The sequence below is a fragment of the Centrocercus urophasianus genome, unplaced genomic scaffold (genome assembly GCF_019232065.1).
Source record: "Centrocercus urophasianus isolate 14NV4802_14NV808 unplaced genomic scaffold, USGS_Curo_1.0 seq_16, whole genome shotgun sequence".
Classification (NCBI taxonomy): domain Eukaryota; kingdom Metazoa; phylum Chordata; class Aves; order Galliformes; family Phasianidae; genus Centrocercus; species Centrocercus urophasianus.
Genome location: NW_024884711.1, coordinates 15,332,519 through 15,354,089, shown reverse-complemented (window position 1 = coordinate 15,354,089; position 21,571 = coordinate 15,332,519). Strand labels below are relative to the sequence as shown.

At 38.6% G+C, this 21,571-nt stretch overlaps 1 protein-coding gene across 1 annotated transcript in view; it reads left to right on the top strand.

The window, feature by feature from the left end:
• CREB5 (cAMP responsive element binding protein 5) overlaps positions 1–21,571 on the top strand; it is a 238,651-nt gene that overhangs the window by 31,747 nt on the left and 185,333 nt on the right. Inside the window, exons 2-4 of the mRNA XM_042817066.1 lie at positions 4,026–4,097; positions 7,181–7,274; positions 16,598–16,719. Of these exons, the coding sequence (XP_042673000.1) occupies positions 4,044–4,097; positions 7,181–7,274; positions 16,598–16,719 (270 nt within the window). The 5' untranslated portion in view covers positions 4,026–4,043. The remainder of the gene's footprint in view (positions 1–4,025; positions 4,098–7,180; positions 7,275–16,597; positions 16,720–21,571) is intronic.

Here is a 21,571-nt window from a genome sequence, read left to right as displayed (position 1 = left end):
ACACCTCCCCACCGGTTCTTTTTCACTGTTAATCAGAGGACTGAAAACCTTGCAACGTTTAGACAGCTTGAGGTTGGAGGCTGAAATGTCACTTTTAAAAGAGGGTTAAAAAGGTCGCACAGCTGCAAATAATAATAGCCCAATGAAAATCAGACTCTTACTGCAGCCCACTTCAAGAATAACATTGAAACAGGAAACAAGCCTGCTTGATGTTTTTACCAGTAAGGCAATAAGATTACTGCTGAGTTTAAAAAGGGGGAGAGGGAGTCAGAAAGGAGTGTGCTTTCTTGGTGTCCGTTGTTAGAGGTATTTTTCTGATCCAGAAGGGACAGTTGTGGGGTTCTGCTTGAAGAGTGTGAGAGCACGGCATGCTTCTCCTGGATGCTGCTGGGAAGGAATCTAACTTGTTGCTGTGCTCTGAGAGTGGTTTTGTTTCTTCTGTTTGCTTTATATTTCTTTCTTCTTTTCTTCTATGCCTCACTGCAGGCTTCAGCTTTATTATTTACAATAAAAATGTTTAGAAGCATCTTATGCAGAAGTTAAGAAATAGAAGAACACGTTGGCTTGCTGCAGTGCTTACTTCCTCCTAGATGTGGCATTGCTTGGAGAAATCTTTCTATGTTTCTTCTATATTTTTATTTATTTTTATAGCTGGAATACCTTAGCTGCTTCTGAGCAGGGTGATATTTCAGAAGAGTGGCAGGCTACAACAGTGTAGCAGATTTCCTCACTTCTACGTTCAGCCAATAAGGCTCTTTACATGGTCACAATAGGGCAATAAATGCTGACAGATGTTGTTAACATCTCTATTAAAATTCAACCCCCTTTTCTGCTGCATTAAGCATTCATATCTATATCTATTGTTAATAAAACCAGGACTAATGTGGACAAATCAACATTATTGCTCACTTATGTTTGTAACTCTTTGAAGAGGCCGTGCAGTTGGAATAGGCTGAATTATCGATAACATGAATAAAAATAAGGCAGGGCAATTCTTAACCTTTTCAGTCATCACAGATTTGCCTGATATTCTTTGTGTGCATTCATTGTGGCAGTCAAGTGTAGTACTGTGGAAGGTGCGTGAGTGTAACTTGAATATTTAAGACCCTGAAGGTTAATAAGCACCTTAATTTAGATGGAAAGGTTGCCGTGATTTATTTTTATTAGGTGCAGTAGATATGTTGCCATTGCTTGCGTGATTTCCTTTGGACATGCTGAACCACCTGCAAGGCTGTACAGAAGGAAACTTGCGTTGTGTGGCCCTGCACACTTTCTCTAAAGGCAGCAGGCAGCTTCTTTCATTTATTCTTCTAAGTGATTCAATGTGATTACAGCCACAACCACAGTGATGGCATTAGATATGAATATGAATTCTGCATAGTGCAACTTGACTTGAGGGCATCGCACTATCTGGTAACTTGTTTTATGGATCACGTCACACACGAGGCAGTATCCCGGAGGGCACACATGGTAGGGCCATTCTTTATTTTGTTATCTTTTTCTTAATGCTAGCCTCTAAAGTAGTCTGCAAAGAGCGATTCTGGGGAACCAGCAGTTGCTCATACGTTTGTGATGAACAATTACTTGATGTTGGATCTGACACTTTTCTCAGAGTACTGGGGATAAAATCCAAGTCCATGTTTTCCTCAGTCAGTTCCAACATTCTGGATGCTGATGTGCACCATGTATTGCTTCGGTGCTTGTCCCATGTTGTCTACCTAGATAACCCTGGTAATTATATAATTGTATGTACTTATGGATTTAGGGATTAAGTCGCAGTGCTCAAAGAGAGCAGAGAAGTCTTACATGTTCAGTACTCAATTAGAAAACAAAATCCAAATAATTTATGGCAACATATTAAAATTCACTCGGACGCTTGGGACCAGAATTGTTGTTCTCTGTTTTCTCTAAGTACCATCCATTGTTCTGCTATTGAAAATGCAGTTGTCACTGTCCCCTGAGGAGGGGAGGAAGAGGTAACATAAACATTTGGCAGAGCTTCAGTTGCAGGAGTAATTGAGATCTCAGATAAAGCCTTTCTTTCCTTTTTATTCTGTGAAAAGGTCTTTAGGAAAGACAACATTGCAGGGTCACATACCATAAATAGAAGTGGATTTAAAAATCAAACTAGCTGGGGTTTTGTTTTTGTTTTTGTGGGGGTTTGTTTGTTTAGTCAGTTATCTCTCTGCTTGCTGTTTCTCTCAGGCAGGATAGCATTAATTCAGAGAATTTTTATTGCTTCACCTCAGAAGAGCCTATCTATACACAGACTGGAACTGAAATAACTGAAATTAGCAGAAATTTAACACTTTAAGTTATTTTAATGTAAGTCTTGATGTAAACACGCTCTTTCATTTCTGATTATGAGTGTCCTATTTCAGTTTAACGGAGATGTAAGTTAAATCAAAACAGGATATGAATAATTTTAAGGGAGTAAATCAGGTACAATTGTAGCAATTTCAGTTCTAGCCTGGTGTAGCTGGATAGCTGAGCTGGGGTCTTTCTTACCACCTCACTGCATTTGGTGCAATGAATCGTCTGTCTCAGGCCAGGATTTAGTGGAGATGTTTGTATCAAGAAAACCAGTTGGTGCTAATCAGCACCTTGAGGGGTGGGATCCTTGTGGAAGTTAAAGGTGAAATGAAACAGGAATGGGAGTCAGTGGAGGTGGTAAAGGAAGCTCTGTTGCCTTCCTTTTCTTTTTTTGGTCATAGATAGGAAATACACTCTTAGTCCAATGCTGTTCACTGGAGTAAACTGTATTGAAAAGGAAATGGTCATCATCTAAAAGTTTTGGTTCTACAAAAAACTTACATTACTGAAGATAATCACTGTAATTACAGGTCTGGGCTGACATTTGAGTTAACAGCGCATTTATTGTTTGCTCTTGGAAATAAAGTCTACCTAAAATTAAGAATAAGTGTGGTTAAAATATTCCTGATAATCTGAAGTGACACGCTGATTTTAGAAATTGATGGCAAAATAGAATAATTTCAGTTCTTGTACTGCACATTTTTGTTCCCTTAGGATCAAATTCTGCTTCTTACTAGGATATTCATTTTTGTTCTACAAGAGATTCACACAAACACAACTCTAATGTTTGTGTAAGCGTGGTTATGGCAAGACTGAATTTTAAGGGATTTAAAGCCAAAGTTGTAGATGGTGCTGTAAGGTGGGTCAACTACTTCCAAATCACATTGCCAATTGTAATAACAGGCTCCAAACATTCAGCAAGAAGAGATTTGTTTATTTTAAGTCCTAGGCTGTTACTAAGAAATGATTTTTGCTCACGCTGGTCAGGGCCACTCTGGGAACATTGACCCAAATCAGCCACATTGCTGTGTTCTGAGGGCAAATGCTTTCCTCCTGCCTTATTTACTTAAGACCCAGGGGCTCTTCCCCAGGCTTTGGAGCTTAATTACCGGGCTGTGACTGCTGTGGTGAAGTTGCAGTTTTAGTCAAAGCTTCTGGAGCTCCTTAGGACCTAGTTGATCTTTTAAAGGGTGTTGATGCATCTTAGTCTGGTGCATATCCAGACCCTGCATATAATACATTTAAGTTATTAATATTGAACTGTATGGACAAAGAACTTCGAAAAGTGAGCTCGTTCTCAGAAATAACCTAGACGTCTGGTTTTAATGTTGTTCAGGAGGAACTGAAGAAGGAAAGGTAAAAACCCTTAATTCGAGATATTTCTGAGCAGACACGGTCTTATCTAATAACAACACTGAACATATGCTTTTTCTCAGAGGTGGGATTTCTGCTGCTAAAGCCTAGTGAGCATTTTTTTCTTCCTTCAGAGTAAATGTGTGCTCAGGAAGGAGTAATTAGAGCTTAGAATTAGAGAGCCTGCCAAATATTAGCAAATGCAGTACTGTAAGGATGACACTTTGCTCTGCTTTTTTGGGGGGGCTTTGAAATGAAAACAAAAACTGTCAAGATTGCGCATCGCATGTATTCGTGATGTTCAGAATGTATATATTCATAGGTTCCCTTTCTTTCCCCTTCCCCCTTTTAACATGTAGATTTATGAGGAATCAAAGATGAACTTGGAGCAGGAGAGGCCTTTTGTCTGCAGTGCCCCAGGCTGCTCACAGGTGAGTGGAGTCAGCGGTGATATTAATTGAGTCCTCAGCACTAGCTCTGGCTTGCATGCCTCCTGATATATTAGCACATTTCTAATAATAATGTGGGTTGTTTTTTTTTTTTTTAAGTCCTTCCTGCCCCTCAATTTCCTCTTTGTTCCACATGATGTTACTAAAAAATATTTAAGGCAGACATAACAGCGATTTAAGACTGAGTTGGTAGAACGCTTCTCAAGCTTCTGTTCCTTCCCTTGTCTCATCCTAATGTTTCAAGCCAGCTATTGCAAATTCCTTAATGTTTAGTATGAGGGGACACACTAAGCAAGATGTGTTTGTCTTTTTTCTGCTCATATGTGGATGCAATATGTTATGTTTCATACTATGTTGATACTATATTGATATTAAGACTCTCCTGATGTCTTTAAATTCTTAAATACAATGCTATATATATATATATATATATATTTTTAAATATTTGAGAGATTTACTCTACTAAATATTCTCCATTGAAAGTGCAGCCTATAGATGAATTCTGCCCCAGGACGCACATGTGGGATTCCTGTTGGCTGGCAACCTGCCATGTGCTTCTGAGGATATAATCTGACCTGTAATGTGAGAAGTTTTATTTTAAAAAAACCCAACCAAACAAAAAACCTGAAGTGACAAGGATTTAAGCTGCTGAGATGTTTAATTGGACTTAAGAGTTTCTTCTGCAGAACCAATACCATCATCTCTTGCTGTTCAGTGCCAAGGGAAGAAGTTCCGTGTGTGGCACTTTCCATCCTAATTGGTTTAGTGAAGAGCTTGCAAGGAAAACTTTGAGGCAAGGACATATTTTGTGCTTTTGCCACAGGCTTCCTGTATGCATCTGTTTTAAGTGATTTAGCTTACCCATTTCTCAGATTCCTCCTCTCTTAATGAGGGTAATATTTCCTTCTATGTTTAAGGTTTTCAGCTGGCTCATATTTTTACAATCCCATAGGTTCTTATGGTGGAACAATGGGCTAACAAAGTACTGTGTGAGTATCACCAGAATGTAGGCGTTTCTGTCAGCAGCTGAACTAAGAAAAAGGAGAATTCTGAGAATGAAGGCTGGGCAGCTTTGCTGCTTGTCTAAGCAGGAGCCTTTCTATAGATGCTGGAGTGCATCTTTCTGATTGTCCCTCTGACCAAGGACTTGTGCCTTCAGCCCTGCACAGGCAGAGTTAAGCTCCCACTGGACTATTCTCTCACAGAGATAATATAATAACATCTGAGTCTTACGGTCAAAATTGAACTTTTTGTTGAATTCCAGAACAAACTTCCACTCAAATCAGTGGACTGCCATGAGGTGTTTTCAGTCAGAGGTGGGGAGCTAATCCTCCCAACAAACTCATTTATGTGCTCAGAGACACTATTTTGTTGTATGCAATTGCGATTTGGGAAGGCACTAAGGTTTAAGTTCCTACTCCAAAGCATGATCTCAGATTGCTGTGAATGTGGAATTGACACAAGTGTGTTTTGTAGCAAGATGCCTGATGGCTTCTCCACCAGTGAGTGTGGATGTGTGTCCGAGGATGTTGATGTTCTGCATAAGAAAGTAGTTTACAAAAAAAGACACAAGAACCTGGGCTGGAGGAATAGCTTCTCCTCATTCACACAAAGCCCTCTTTAAGCTTGGCTGCTTTCACTCTGGAGACAAAGCATGGTGTTCCATGAAGGGAAATACTTTATTTTTTGTCTCACGATTTCATTGAGCAAAGTCTTTCATAAATTCCGTTTGTTCTTAACATAAATTTCTAGTGCTGCATTTCTTCCAGATGAGTAAGCAATGAACCAGGATTTCACAGTGAGGAAAAGGTCTTGGGGATTTTTTTTTTTTTTTTTTTTCCAGGGAACTCATTTCCATTACTTACGCTGCTTTGTCTGTGGGCTTAAAGTCTCAGAAGGTGTATTCTACTGCAACTATTTATACCATAGCCACAAGCAAAGTCACTTAGCCAAGAATATATACTGTATTTACAGACTTATGTCACTTTAACTCTGTCATTGCTAGTTTTTGACAGTCACTATGTACCTGTTGCTTTAAAAATCTGCTTTTAATATATAATATAGCTTAGACACACACACACGTGTATATATATATATATATATATATATATATATTCATTCTTTGTAGTAAATATATATATTTTTTTTTTTTTCCCAAGCTATGGTGAAACACCTCTTGGTCTTTACTAGTCCTGAACTAACTCTGTTAAAACTACTACAGTAGTTCTGCAGATTCACTTAGTGAAGGAAACTTTACTGAATTTTAACTTAGCAAAGTATGTATTCAAGTGTTCCAACATCTTTTCAAGCTTTCTCTCCTTTGTCTTGGTCAAAATGAGCTGTTTGTTGTAAAATTCTGCTGTCAGAACCTATTAGTACAGCTATTAATAGCATAAAAAAACAGAGCACTTCTCTGCGTGACAAAGGGGAGGAAGATAATTTACTATTGTGAAGGATCACCAATAATTGTAAGGTATTGAGCACCTTTGCACCAACAGTTTGATGTCAGTGTGTTGGTTTTCCACAAATAAAGTAACATTTTGCCTGAATGTTTCTAGGTAGGGAAGAGCTGGCTTTTGTGACTATTCATAGGAGTTCAGGAGATAGGTTGCAGAAAGACACAAAAGCAGAAAAATCCAGTGAAGTGATTTAAGATGCGCTCATTACTTTGCATTTGCCGTGGGCTAAAAGCATACACAATAGCAGTTATCACAGTTCCTCAGGCGTGTGGTGACTTGTGAAGCTCTGGTAGTGGAGCCTGTGTCCCAGACCCTTAAAACCCAAACTTGATCTTGCTACATTTTCAAGCAAATATGTGACCCCTTGCTGTTTGTAACTCCAGTGAGAACTTCTTCAAATATATTTCTAAGGAGAGTACTGATGTTTGTTACTTACACTCACATTTACAAATTGTCTGTGGCTGTTCTTGTGCCATTTGGACACATTTCTGGCAGGATACATTTCTTTCAAAGTCTCATTTTTAAAATTCTGACTAATGCCAAAAGTTTATTAGAGAATTAAATTCTTTTTTTTTTTTCCTTCCTCTCTCTGTTTTTGCCTGACAGCGTTTTCCAACAGAGGATCATCTGATGATTCACAGGCACAAACATGAAATGACTTTGAAGTTTCCTTCAATAAAAACAGATAATATGTTATCAGGTAAGAAGACATGAATTCGAGAGTCAAGAGAACTATTCAGATGATGTTGGAAGTATGACTTCTACTGGAGAGCTAGTGGCAAAATACCTCAGAGGTTGTTTTTTTTTTTTAAAAAAAAGCTCAAATGAGATAACAAGTAGAGGTAAAATAAGCTAGAATGTGTATCTTTGGACAAAATGACAGCTGCCATTCTTATGCCATCCCACAGGTATGGCAAGAGAGGGAAAGAAATTGTTAAACCTCCACCATGCTGGTAGCTCTATCAGTGACTCCCTTGTCAACATGACAATGAAATATGGGCACTTAAGTGCATGTCACCTGGAAGCCAGCAGTGAGCGTGTTAATGAAGTGCATTTGTGCCGTTCCTGTAAGGCTCACTATTTTAAGTTTGACAGGCTCCCTTCAGCAGCTGGAACAGGCCACATCATGTGAATCACCTTTATAAAGGCCTGCCCACTGTAAATAGCTGTAAATCCTTCAGCTGAAGAAAGGTAAATCAGGGGGTAATATCCAGTATTCTTTCTCCCTAGAATTAAGTCTCTCTCTCATCACTTCCCCCCATCGCACACAGACGTTATACAGAGCTATGTTTACGTACAATTACAGTCATTAGCTTCTTAAGTGCTTTTCTTACATTCTGGTCTGAGTAACCACACAATGGTTGCTTGCTGACAATCAACAACTGCCAGGTAAGGTCAAACTAATGTTAGTCTTACCATTTCTTTCCTCACCTATTCACTTTCCTATTGTATATTCCTTGAACTATCATAACAAATCCTTAAGAATAACATCATTAGGATTTGTCAGGCTTTGAAGTAGTTGTAGAGAAAGACTGCAATGGACGTGTGTGTGGATGTTAGCCCTTTTTTTTTTTTTTTAATTTCTTGTTTGAAATAGGTTTTTCAAGGTTAATTGTTCTTATCGTAATCTAGGAGTGTCTGCTTAGCAAAAATTCCTCCATCTATTGTCATTTCAGGCACCTCCTGTATCATGATTAAGAGGTTCTTCCTCACTGGTTGATTAAACACTTAATTTTTATGAAAATTATAGTTCACTAGCGATGGTTTGCAAATATTCAATTTGGATTTTGCTGGGGACTTTAGGTACCTGTGAGAAATCAGAGAACTAATCCCAAACAGATTTTAGCTTTTTCCTTATTCTTGAAGATGCCATAGTGGACTAAGATTACTATGAACCAGAACTCAGCACATGGAAGAGCAGGACTTGTGCAGCAGGTGCATAGCAGTTGTGCCCACAGAATCCTGTGTTTGGTTGGCAGCACGAATGAGAAAGTGCTGCTCTTGCACTAGACAGTGTCCTCTGGCAGTGAAACTGCTTGAAGACATCTGTACTGTGAACACGTTCGCTCTGTGAAAGTGCTTAGTTTTGTTAGAACTTTGTTTGGCAAGAGTTGTGCTCTAGGGCAGTTTCTAAAGAGTATATTTGGTCCCCTGAGTAGAGTAGTTCCATTTATGTTTGGTAACTTCTGTGATTCTGCTCCTTCCAATGGATTGCTTTCCAAGGCGAAATGCATGAACTGGTTTACGCCACTGCTACCAATAGTGAGGGCCCTTTACATGCAGACAGCTAACTATGTACAAGTGCAGAATTTTGTGACCACTTTGGCTACAGATTGTTTCTGAGGGATATATTGTTTGTGCTTTGTGTATGAATATCCTCTGTAATAATGAGAGTGAAAAGCTATATGTGCTCTCAGAGATTATGGCAAATATGTCAGCAACTTGATACTTTGTGTATGGCTTTTTTGTTTTGTTCTCTTGGTGAATTTGTTCGTCATTATGCAGTCCTTGGTATTGAAGCATTGCAGACCTCCTCTCTCCAGAGAGACACTGAAAAATGTTTGTTTTGTTACCCACCTAAACCCTGGGGAAATCTACATACCTTAAAGTTTAAGATGTTTTATTCTTAGATTGTGTAGTGAACAATTAATGATATATGGGGAAAAAAGAAACAGGCATCTGCCTTCATCTTCCTGGTGTTTTTTTTTTTTTTTATTTTTTTTTTTATTAATTTATTGATTAGAATTTTTTTTTTTTTTTTTTTTTTTTTTAAATTTTCTGCCATTAGTTGTTTCAAAGAACTGCAGCAGCAATTGCCCTATAATAAGCAAGATGCAGCATTGCTAACTGATGTTCCTTTTTTTGTTTCTTCCTTTTTTAAGCTGTGTAGAAGTGAGTCTCTTCTTTTTTTTCCCCAGTTGTATACTACAATTTAACGTGGCACTTCGTGTTTGATTCCATTCATTATTTCAAAAAGAATGTGAAAAAAATTTGTACGTAATTAGTGCATACAAAATAATGGGCTGCATGCTTTCAGATAGCCATTACATTATCGTCTGTGCTTCAAGACGTAGTTCATCACCCATTCTGATGGTTAATCTAATATCAGTGATACTTAGTATGCACTAAGCACATCTTATCAGAACCATTATTGGCAATATATACTAAAAAACCTTGAGGGGTGCTTGATCTTGTACCAGCACAGCATGCAAACCAAACAAAATATGATTCAGGAAGGAGGAACATGTTTCTTATGTAAAATCTGCTAAGATCTGGAATATTGATTTGCAAGTGAAAGTTAAAATTATATGCTATATATAAAGATAGATATTGTTCTGTAGGTGGAGTCAGCGTTTAATAAAAACATTTCCATGACCTAGTTGAAATTATTGATTCTATTCTGACTCATTTGGTGTGTTTAGCAAAGAGCTCACTATGTTATCAACTAGCTCCACTACATTTACTTCAATTCTTTGAAGTTTTTGCTGGCTGAAGAACAAATTTTATGGTATCTGGCAATTTTTGAACTAATTCAGAAACTTCAAGTACATGGACAGAATCACACAGAATCACAGAATTGCAGAGGTTGGAAAGGACCTCAAGAGATCATTGAGTTCAACTCCTCTTCTAAAGCAGATACCGTACAATAGGTCACACAGATGGGTGTCCTGATGGGTCTTTGAATATCTCCATAGAAGAAGATTTCACAACTTCTCTGAGCAGCCTGTTCCAGTGCTCCGTCACCCTTACCGCAGTTAAAACAGGTTTATGTTCTCTGATGTTATAAATGGATAGAAGGTCCTTAAGAGGCATTTCATTATAGTCAAGAGATTCTTCTGTTGGATAATTTGACATTCATTTAAAAAGACAGGAGAAAAAAAAAAAAAAAAAAAGTAATGTTATTTATTATTCCTTCTTATGTGCATTTTATTTTACAACCTTGCTGTAGAGAGAGCCATGGACAGTTTCCACTTGCAGCTTTATTAGCCAAAGGAGAGCTGTTCAAGTTAACATGGAATATCTTGTGTAACTTTTCTGGGTTAGTCATTCCTGTAGGAAACTTCGTAGTTAGGTTGACTGAAATAGACATCATCACTTTGCTGTTGTGCTAACTGCACTTTACATTGCTTTGAAACTCTGTAGTTTGATGTGCATGTCAAAGCTTTTTTGTTTTTGAAATATTAATGCCTGGTGACAGATTGTTCCCTCCAGGTAAGTTCTGGCAGCTGTGTGGGACTGAACTTTGGGAGGGAGGGACACTGAGATTCCCTACATATCAAATTTTAGAAGGGTCTGAAACCCTACCACCTTTGTGGAGGAAAAGGTCTCCCTCAAAGTGCTGCTACCAGATGTAGGAGAGGCTAGGTTTACCTGTGTGGAAATTTTGTTTTATTTCTGAGCTTTTGGTAGTGAAGCCCATTTTAGAAACACAATCAATCTCTAGACAAAAAAGAGTATATGCCAAAGGCAGTGCAAATGTATTACTTTTCCAGGTAATGCCCATGCCAGTGAGGTAATTTATGTCTTCCTTGATCAACTCATCTTCTTTCTCATTGTGATTTACATGGGGAGGTTTATCTAGAATGAATTTAGTAGTGTGCAAAATGATTGGATGTAAGGAAATGTAGTTTCATTTGACTTCTTGTACTCTTCTTTGTCCCTCACTTTGCCTAACAATGAAATGTCAGTTGCACTTTTTTCTTCAAAAACTCACATGAGCAAGCTCTGAGAAAAGATTGAAGACATGTTGTACATGTTATGTGCACCTTGACAGAAAGTCCAATCAGCACTTTAAATAGTTAATCTTTTAGCAGTAAAGTTCATGGGGAGCCTTCTACTGTGAGGGTAGTTTGGCCAGGTGCACCTGCGCCCACTTCTTCCTCTTCTACTCTTGTCACTTACTTGAGGTCTCATGACCTTGAGCTTCTTAGTACACTTGGGTGGTAGTTTGCTGCATCAATGAAGAAACTTTACTGAATTTCTCAGGACATTAGTCTTTCCTTGTTGCTGCTTGATGGGCAGCCCTTCAAATTTCATTGCTAGTGCTGTTAGTCAGACTTTGTTATCATTGTGTGAAAGTATAACATGGGTAAGTATAAAACTTCAACAAAGCCCACAGCTGAACAAGCCAAATGGCTGTTATTACTGCACATCAGACTAAACATTTTTTTTAAAAGATGAAGAATCAAGTTACACTTTGGAGCTGTGCTGTTAGATTGCTTTTATTGAGGATGAATAATGTTTGCAGTAGTTTAATGTTCAATGCAAACTCTGAACTTATGAAGTTTTTCTTTTTCCTTTTTTTCTTCTTCTTTTTCTTCTTTTTTTCTTATCTTTCAAATCGAAGCTTGTTTCACGTAGCTTTCCTTTTGGTTCTTCAGTTCTTTTGTTAGTGGATATCATGTTTTAAAGTTTTCATTCATGCTTTGAGAGGTAGAATTCTGGGATTTGATGGTTTTACAAAATGATGATTTACTTGATGATTTAAATGAACTATACGCTGCAAACTAACATGGCATTTCCTGGGATTGTACTTAGAAAGGCTGTTATTTTGAAAGTAAAATATTGAGACTGAGTGTCCTTTCTGAGGCTGTTATCTTGGTAATTAAAATGAAAACAAATCAACCAACACACACATGCACACAGACTCAACCACACAGACAAACATAGTGAATACCTGAAGGATTCTTTTTCTTTACTAAGTAAAAATTTCCTATTGCCTTACAGTGTATACTTTCAGTGTGCTCAGAGAACAAAGATGCGTCGCTCCAAACACTGAAGACATATTTTTCAAAATGTTCAGCAGCCCAAATATATTCTGTGTGTGAAGTTAAAGTCAAAATCTGATTGCTGACCTTTCTGCTTTAAGAAGGAATAGGTTACCCTGGGATCTGCATAGACTAGACCTCCTGGTCTTACATTCATACTTCTATGTATCTACTTACACTTTTTGGGCTTATTTAAACTTTGTTTCTTGCAGCTTTTATGTCTATGATTACGTTATTAGAGAGGCTGATGGTTCATCTGAGTAATAGGCTGAGCAAAATATTTATTGCCCAGTTTGAAGCAGGATGGGTTCTTTGTTTAAGCTAGTGGTAAAGGCTAGATAGAATTAACTTGCTAAGTAATGGGCTGATGGCACATTTAGGTAGATGAGAAACCTGAAAGCCAAGGAAATGATTGCTGGCGGCAGCTTGGGATGGAAAGACTTTTGTTTAAACAATGGGACCTGATTGGGATGGCCAGTCAGTTTAGCAGCTGGATATCTAGGGTTAACCCTGAGTGAGCCAAATCCCAAGATGCTCTCAGTTAAAAATGCAGTTTGGGCCATTGAAAGTCAGGCCTGTGTGGATAACACTGTGCGTGCAGGACAGCTTTGTACAGTGATGCATGTCCTCAGCAGGAATGCTGAGTGTAGTGCTAGCTCTGTCTGAGTTTTAGTCCAGATGGGTCTGGCACATCCACTTGCTGAATTACAACAAATCAGAGCCCTGTTCTCAGTGAGCCTTCAATAGTTGTGGGCGCTAGTGATAGCAACAAAAGGTTTGTTTGTACCAAACAGGGAACAGTGAGGTCAGGCACAAGCTGTTGGAACTATTAATGCATTTTTAAGTGCTGAGAATTAGGAATATTTTATTAATTCTAGGAGACCTGAATGTGTAACTTCTGCTAGGGTCTCCTTTGTAATATTCTTCCCAATTAAAACATGAGGGCACACCTAATTTATGCTTAAGGGTAATTGTAGTGTTGAGTAAACTCTTCTGCAAATTCTTCCATCACCTAAGAAAGAGCTTGTTTTCCAGGGCCTAAATAGTTGTGTTAGGAGCAAACAAAGTCCAATGGGTTTGGTAGATATGAGGTCTTGAAATAAGTGGATGCAGTATATGTGCTGTATAATTATTATGCAAAATAAAGTCTTGATGCTTTAAAGTCTGGATCCTCATCAGTTTTGCTGTCATACAAACACAGAGGTTTCATGGACTTCTGGTTTCTACAGATGCTGAAGGATGAACAAAGAAGGAAGTTGTCTCTTGGTTTATATCTCACTGAGCTGTCTTCCAGGAGGCTTTGTGGCTGGAGTTAATGATGGTACTTTTATGGTATTTTTTTCCCTCCCTTGACAGAGAGGAGAGGAAAGAGGGACAGTCTGTTTTAATAAAATCACATTTAGAATTCTTGCCAGTCTGATTTTTGAATCACAGAAGCTACAGCAACTGTATAGGAAGACTGATGTAGTCATTGAAGATTACCATGTCAATATGTTGGTAACATAGTTCAACTACCAGCTTTAATGCTTTTAGATAATGAAGCAGTTAATTGATAAGACTGTGTGTAGCCCACTGCAGATAACAAAACAGAGCAAATTATCTCAGTCTGCTTGTGATACAGAAGACACACTCTTCCTGCACGTAGAAGAAAGCAATATGAAGTCTTTGTATGTTTTCTCTGGGTGGTTTGTTTTCACTGTTAAAATTATTTATTTAATGGAGAACTTTTTTCTTTCTGTCTTACATTTATGGAATAGATGCTGAACAGACCAAGAACAATTATATTGGTTTCTGTTACACATACCTTATAATCAACTTGTTACCCATTAATTATTTGCTGATGTAATCTATTAAAGTAATTCCTGATTTCTTGAACAGCTGTGCATCTTGATGAGAAAAAACGAGACCTTATTCATGTTAAGGTAGATACCCTGCACCTCCTTCCCCTTCCTCACACACAAAAAATTATGTATATATGTCTGTATATCTGGATTCAAGCAACTACAGAGAAACTTAGGATTTTTAGTTTTGATGAATGTGGTGCTATTGGCTTGTTTATTGTGAAACCCTGGTTTCTCATCTCAGTCGTGAAAATGATACCTTGCTTATTTGATATGAATATGCCACTTCTAAAAATAAGATGCTTCATGTATTTGCCTCACATTCAAATATCTACGTGCCTTTTATGTCAGACTCGGCAAAGATTATTTTTTGTATTTTTCTACAAGGTAGTCATGTTTTTTTTGCTAAAGTAATACTTGGTTTATCTCTCCTTCTTTTCAGCACACTTCACTTCCACTGCAAATTGCAGTCCATAGTCGAAAGGTATTCCTGGTGAAACTGTACTGAGATCAGTAAGGTTACTCCCAGAGAACAGTTTGGCACTTCTTGTTTAGGGTAGGGACCTATGCAGTGGCAAGTACCCTCAGGCTCCATAGTGTCAGCAACTCATTGACTTGGCCTCTTATGCTGAGTCCTTGAGAGATTCTTGGAAAGTCTTGTGCTTCTGCCTGGTAATACAGTAATCAAAAAACTGTGAAAACTAATAGATAAATACGTGCACATTCCCAAACACTTGAGTTTTGTTTCCTTTATGCTCACAAGTATAATGCTCAAGCCAAAAGAAATAAACCAGAATTTTAACATTAAGGATTTGCCTTTTGTGTTATCTCAGTTTGTTCCATCAAAAATATAAATGCAAACCTGTGTGCTAGCCCTTATATTACTTAAGAAAGTCAAGCCTGTAGAACTATGCCTTCTACAGGTAGAAATCAGCTTCACTGTGGCTTTATGGGGCAGAAGATGGATCCCAATTGCTTAGTTTTCAAGTGGAAACTGCATTTCTTCTTGAATGCATTCCTTTTTTGCTGCTTTTTGTTTAGGGGTTGCTGTGTGTTTCTATTCTGATCATGTGATGTTTATTGTGTCTGGTAACTATTCCCTGTCGTGGTGAAATACTGGATCTAAATTGAACTTAGCTAGATGCAAGATACTAAATTTTTCTTCCAGAGCTCAGCTGAAGTGGGATGCTTTCTTCTGAGGTCAGAATTGGCCCGGTATAGGCAATGGGATTAGTATGACACAGTTTTCCTTCTTTAAAGAATGAGTTTCAGACAATAGAGTAGTTGTCTATGAGTATGCAGAAGTTGATTTTTCAAGACAGTTCAGTCTTTCCATAAAATTAGGTACTCCAAAGCAGTTTGATCTGGAACATGGAAGTGAGAAAAAGAAAGTGCCATGCAAAAGAAGGTTTTGTAATGTGGTTCTGTACTGTAGTTCTGGGAGGATGCTGATGTGCAGTAGCAAAGAACTTGCCCCAGAATGAATGGTGTTGCCTCAGAGCTGGTCTTTGAAGAGATGATGGTTCCCAAGTTTGGGCTTGACTTTTCATTTAATGGACAAGGACTGGCCAAAGTCATCGCTTAAGCAACACCCTACAGAACTTCCCTCACTTTAGCTCATCTGTCCTGCAGGTTTTTGAAAAGAAGATGAAAATCTTGTACCTGCTTGAGTTCCTACAGCCTGTGAGATTCAAAATAATCTTGCCCTACCCTGGGTTTTTTGAGAGGGCAAAAATATTCCTAGAGATGCAGAAAACTATTAAAATTTTTTTTAGTCCAGATCTCATAGTTTATATGTATTATGAATGACTTTTAGGTATAAAACAGATATGGATGCTTCTTTGGGGTCAGAGTTTATTTTTCCTTGATGCTGTTTCATTTCTTTGAAAATTGCACTAGAAGCAGAACTTCATACCGTGGCTAACACCCCATGTGTTTCAGAGACGTGCTCATTGGAGGTGTTTTTTCAAGCTCTGAAGGCGTGAGTTAGTGCATGTCTGCCACATTTACCTGCATGCTGCAGTGTAAGTGTGCATTATAATGCGGTCTGTGCGCTGTTTTGCACGAAGCTAGTATTGGAAGTTTATGCATAGTTATAATGACCATTTCCACATGTGAAGGATATACTTTTGTGTTACATGCTCTGTGAAAATCTGGCCTGTTTTCTTTCTGGTTGAACGATGACTGCTGCCTGCTTTCAGACACTGCTGGCAAGCACTGTCTGTCTGCAGTGCACAGTGTCAGACTTCAGTGCTGTGTGGTTTGCTTTTAATGATGGTGCGGTAGGAGTGGGGCAGCCTGGAAAGGTTAGCTAGAACCTCTTTCTTTTTTTTTCTTTTTTTTTTTTTTTGGCAGACTGTCTCCCTTTACTTCAAATAGTAAATATCAGCGATCATTTCTTTTCATATTCTCAGATCAGACTCCTACACCGACACGCTTTCTGAAGAACTGTGAGGAAGTGGGCCTCTTCAATGACATCGACTGCTCCTTAGAGCACGAGTTTAGGAAGGCACAAGAAGAAGAAAACAACAAAAGGGTGAGTTTCACCAGGCGGAACCTTTCCTCCCCTTAGTCGTGGTGAAAGCAGACTGAACTCTGTTACCAGCTCGTAACCTTTGGGTTAGAAACTAGGTGGCACTCTAAGTTGTGACATGCTTTTCAAACGATCCTAGCAGTTGACAAAAGAAACCCCAAACCAACAAAAAAAGCAAGCATTAAGTTTCTAAAAGTGTGTAATGTGTTTGCCAGCGTTTGATTCCAAGTCTCTGCTTTTAAGTAAACTATAATAAAAACCACACACCTCTTGAGGGAGAGGCTTGGGAAAATTATATCATCTTTTGAAGTGAGGATTGCAGACTTGCTGAAATACATTACAGGGAAGTGCGAATTATGAGAAGACATTTAGTTTAAAAAGCAGTGCTGATCTATCCTCTGCATCACAGTGGATCCTTGGATTTAGCTGTCATTGCTGCCAGCTTTGTTGTGCGTCTTTATTTATCACAAAGTATTCATGCTGGGGTTGGGGATGGGAATTTAGCTTAGTAGATAATGTATCAATTTTGCAGTAGTTGTTCTATTACTGCTAGTGTTTTTAAATTCATGTTGAGTTATATAGGCCACTCTTTACCAGATTTTGCATGTTTGTGTGCCTGAAGGTTGTTACATTGTTTTGTGGCATCCTAAAGAGATGTTAAAACTTTCAAGGAACTGTGAAATAGCTCAATACACTGCAGAGCAAAGAGGTAATGCATGAAATTTTACCTTTTCAAATATGCATCCAGTGATCTGGTTGCTTCTGAGAACTGAAACACATTACTGAACACATTCTGCAGTACTTGGAAATTCATATGCTATGTCCCCTGCCATTGCGGTTCTCTGTCTATTGGACATTGTGTTGTTTGACTTAACTCTCACAGTAATCTGTTTGTCTAACTTGAACATTAACTGGTACATAGGCTAAAAGTATGGAAAGAAGATCACACAGCAGCTATGGTGCTACAGCCAGGAGGCACTTCTCCTTAGTGCATGCCTCAGCGTTAGTTTCATGTGTCTGCGTCTCCAACTGCAACTGCTTCCTATATAGGTGTTGCTTCTTGTAGCTGCTGTATATTGCATCACTTGCTTTGCTGTCCAATTCAAAATTCATACATGTGAGACGTGTGCCTGAGTCGATGCTTGGGATTGTGAAATCTGGAGGTAGCAGCATTTAGGGATCTTTGAAATACTTTGATGTCTGCGAAGTAAAGGCATTAGAGCACTTTTTGGAAGAAGTGGGAGCACTAGTTGCTGAGATAGAGGAAGAGCGGGGATATAGAAACAATATGGGAAGAGAATCTAGAAATTTGTGGCTTATGAGGAGGAAGATGGGCAAAGATACAAGAGAAGAGGAGAGAGACTGTGACATAGTAAAATGAGCAAGTACAAAATCCAAATATGAGAGTCCAAGTTGTGGTCAAAGGCTGGGAAAATATCCCAGACTGACCTCTGATCCTCACAGCTTTACGCATATGATGAATGTGAGGAAACAGAATTATAATATAATAAATGTATCTAATTGTACACTTTAGTTGTTTCTTGTGTGTTGCAGAGGGGAGAACTGGCCAACATCAAGGGAATCTGTATGTTCCTATATCTCTGCAAAGTATCAGTACTGAAGAGGATTCTTAGGTGGTACTTTCTGTATGGCACTTGTTTTTGGGAACTGGAAATATGTAGAAATCTACTGATGTGAACTTCTGTGCAACTAGCTGTAAATTATGAGGTTTGGTGTTCCAGAGTCCACTTCAGCTCACAAAAAGTAGTTGCATAATGTGATTAAAGCCTACGAAAGGGCATCGGGTTACCTGATGATACTGGGTGTCTAGTGACCTCGGGTTGTCTTATTCTGCACTCCTTCTATCGATCTGTTCAGCTGTCAGGGGTGATCTTAAGGGTTCAGATGGATGACAGGAGGAGGGAGAAATCATTTAAATAAAAATTTAAAGAAAGGTTAAATTCACGCTGGTTACCTAAACCTGTAACATTCATACTGTGTTTTCAATTAGTCTGCTGTATGTTCATTCTTACATTACCAACTGACAGGTAGGATTTTGAAGTGGGTCCCAGCAGGGCTTTATGCAAATGTTAGAGACAAAGGCCACAAAAGAAAAGGGACTCCTCTATAACTATTACTAACAAAATGCTTCTAGCAGCCTGTACCTGGAGTAAGTGCAAAGTAGTATTTTCCTAATGGACCTACCAGTGCTTGGAGATCAATACCAGCAGAAAACTTACTCATGGCACAGAAAAGTCTTGTGAAAATATTTTTGTCAGGTTAATTTCTTTGCACTCTGAAAGAAAGTTTTGTTTATTTTAATATATCGCTGTGGCTTTGCACACAGCATGACACTGAAATCTTGTAAGAGAAAAACACTTCTTTTTTTTTTTTCCTTTCTTGGGAGTCATCATTTGAAAACTCAAAAGATACAATCCATTTAGCCTCTTTCTCCTTCTTTCCCTCTTTATTTATTTATTTATTTATTTCAAGAAAGTGGGAGCCTGTGGGTAATCTAAGAAAATTTGTTGCAATTAAGCTGGTTAAGTGGGTTGGTGACAACCCAAATTAGCTGTGAAGTGCTGAGAGAACACTTCTAGGAACAGTATGTGTACCTGTAGCAGAAATGCTAATGACTCAAACCAGTGATTGAACACCTGGTGGGAAGGCAGAGCCAACTCAGGGGAGCTCAGGTGTAAGCAATGCACTTGAGTGAGCCAGGATTTACCTCTTCCCAGACCTTATTGAAGGGTAGGCAGTGGAGGCAAGGGTATCTCTCTGGAGATCACTGTGTCCCTGAGGTCAGAAGGTAAGCAGTTTCTTTCCTTTATTTCTGTGCCTGTTGCATTTGAGCAGGTATTCATTTGCTGTAGCCTGGGGTCGTGCTGCTGTGCTGTCATTGCTATACTTTCCATTCCATTGCTGTACCCTTCTGGGAAAGGTAGTACTGAGGTACTGCATGTGCATTAATATCCCAGTTGTTTGACCTGGAACAAATCACTGTCTCTCTGTGTGAAGTGAGAGTAGTGTCTCTTTCTGCCTCTTATACTTGATGTGTCTTACCTGTAAAGACTGTAAGCTCATCTATGAAGGGTCATCTTTTAAAATACACTTGGATTAGTCTTCTTCTTGGGGACTGAGTGGACTTAATAATGATGATGATGCCCTGGACTTGAACTGAAATGAGAAAGACAAGAAGAAGCTTTTTACAAGGGTCTGTAGTTGTAGAACAAGGGATAATGGTTTTATACTGTAAGAGGGGAGACCTAGATTAGACTTTAGGAGGAAATTCTTTACTCAGAGATTGGTGAAGTAGTGGCAGGAGCTGCCCAGAGAAGCTGTGGATGCTCCATTCCTGGAGGTGCTTGAGGCCAGTTTGGGTGGGGCCCTGGACAGGCTGATCCAGGGGAAGATGACCCTGCCCACGGCAAGTGGTTGGAATTAGATGGTCTTTACATGTCCCTGTAGCCTTAAAAATTCTATGAAATGAAACTATCAGCTTGTTTGGTCACTTTGATTACCCATACCATTAAATATTAGCACAAGGTCTCTTCCAAGAATGACCCAATGCTTGACAGCAAAGAATGCTATAGATTAGAAAGAAATACGCTGGTAATCCTATGGGAGAGGTTTTCTGTATTGTCTTAACAGCACTCTTCCTGACACAAACTTGTCAAACTCACTACCAAAATTAATATAGGTAAAAGCTATAAAGTTTCCACTTTCAGAAGAGTAAATACTACAGCTCTTAGGAACTTGAGGTTTGCAGCACTGACAGCTCTGCCATAGGCAAAATTTGCAACCCAGGTCAACGAAGTAGAATATGCTGGCACCTTTTCCTGCTGGCTGTGTGTTTTAGGCTTTCAATGCTCTGAGCATTTAAGTATCTAAGGAACTTGTGATGGGTTATACTTGCAAATACGGCCATTTCTGCTGCTGGATAAGCCCTTCTGCCACATCATGCTTTGAGCATTATGTTTGGGTCTGAGGGAATTGTCAAGGACGGGAGGGGTTAGGATTCATTTCTGAACAACTGGACCTGCTTTATTAAAATGCATCATGCCTCACTTTCCTGAATGGAATAAGACAGAATGGAATTATGCTCAGTAACATGTAGAATATCACATAAAGTAACCTTTAGAAGCAGTGAGTTGAATATTTTCAACATGAAAGTATTTTTAAAATAATAACTCCTGTTGGAATTTGCTTGCATTGCTTGTGAAGGCATATCCTGTCATTTTGAAATCTTCTGATCAGTGTTCAATGCATCAAGATAATATGTAAATAATTACTCACATCTAGAGTCTGACTATAATGTGGGAAGTTCACGACCAGTTCAGAAAGCTCATAGCCAGCAAGTTCTCTGCTTGACTTAATGCTCCTCTTCTAGGCATGCTGTTCCACCATAGGCACCTTTCTGCTAGAAAAGTATCAGCAAAATGAAATAGTCCAGTGGAGAAATAAATTATGGTCAAATATGTTCACGTGATTAAAGTGCAAAACAGAGTTGTGTTTTAAGAACATTTTTTCTTTTTTTTTTTTTTTTTTTTTTTTTTTTTTTTTTTTTTTGGTTCAGTTTTCTAGTATTGCAGCATAAGATATCTGCAAGTTGAACTTGAGTATGGTCTTGTGAGAAGTAGTGTCAGTGCTGTAGTGTGCTGATGAGGAATGGTATAACTTCCAAGCATGTGCCCTGCCTCTACAGCAATCCTGTTAGCTTCCTTCTTCCCTTGAAAATATGCTAAACCTTAGGGGGCTGATTGAGGTGAAACAACAATATTGTTCGTGTACACGTTTCAGAGACAAGTGTTTAGAAACAACTGTATTTCACTCATGAAATATTACAAACCAACGA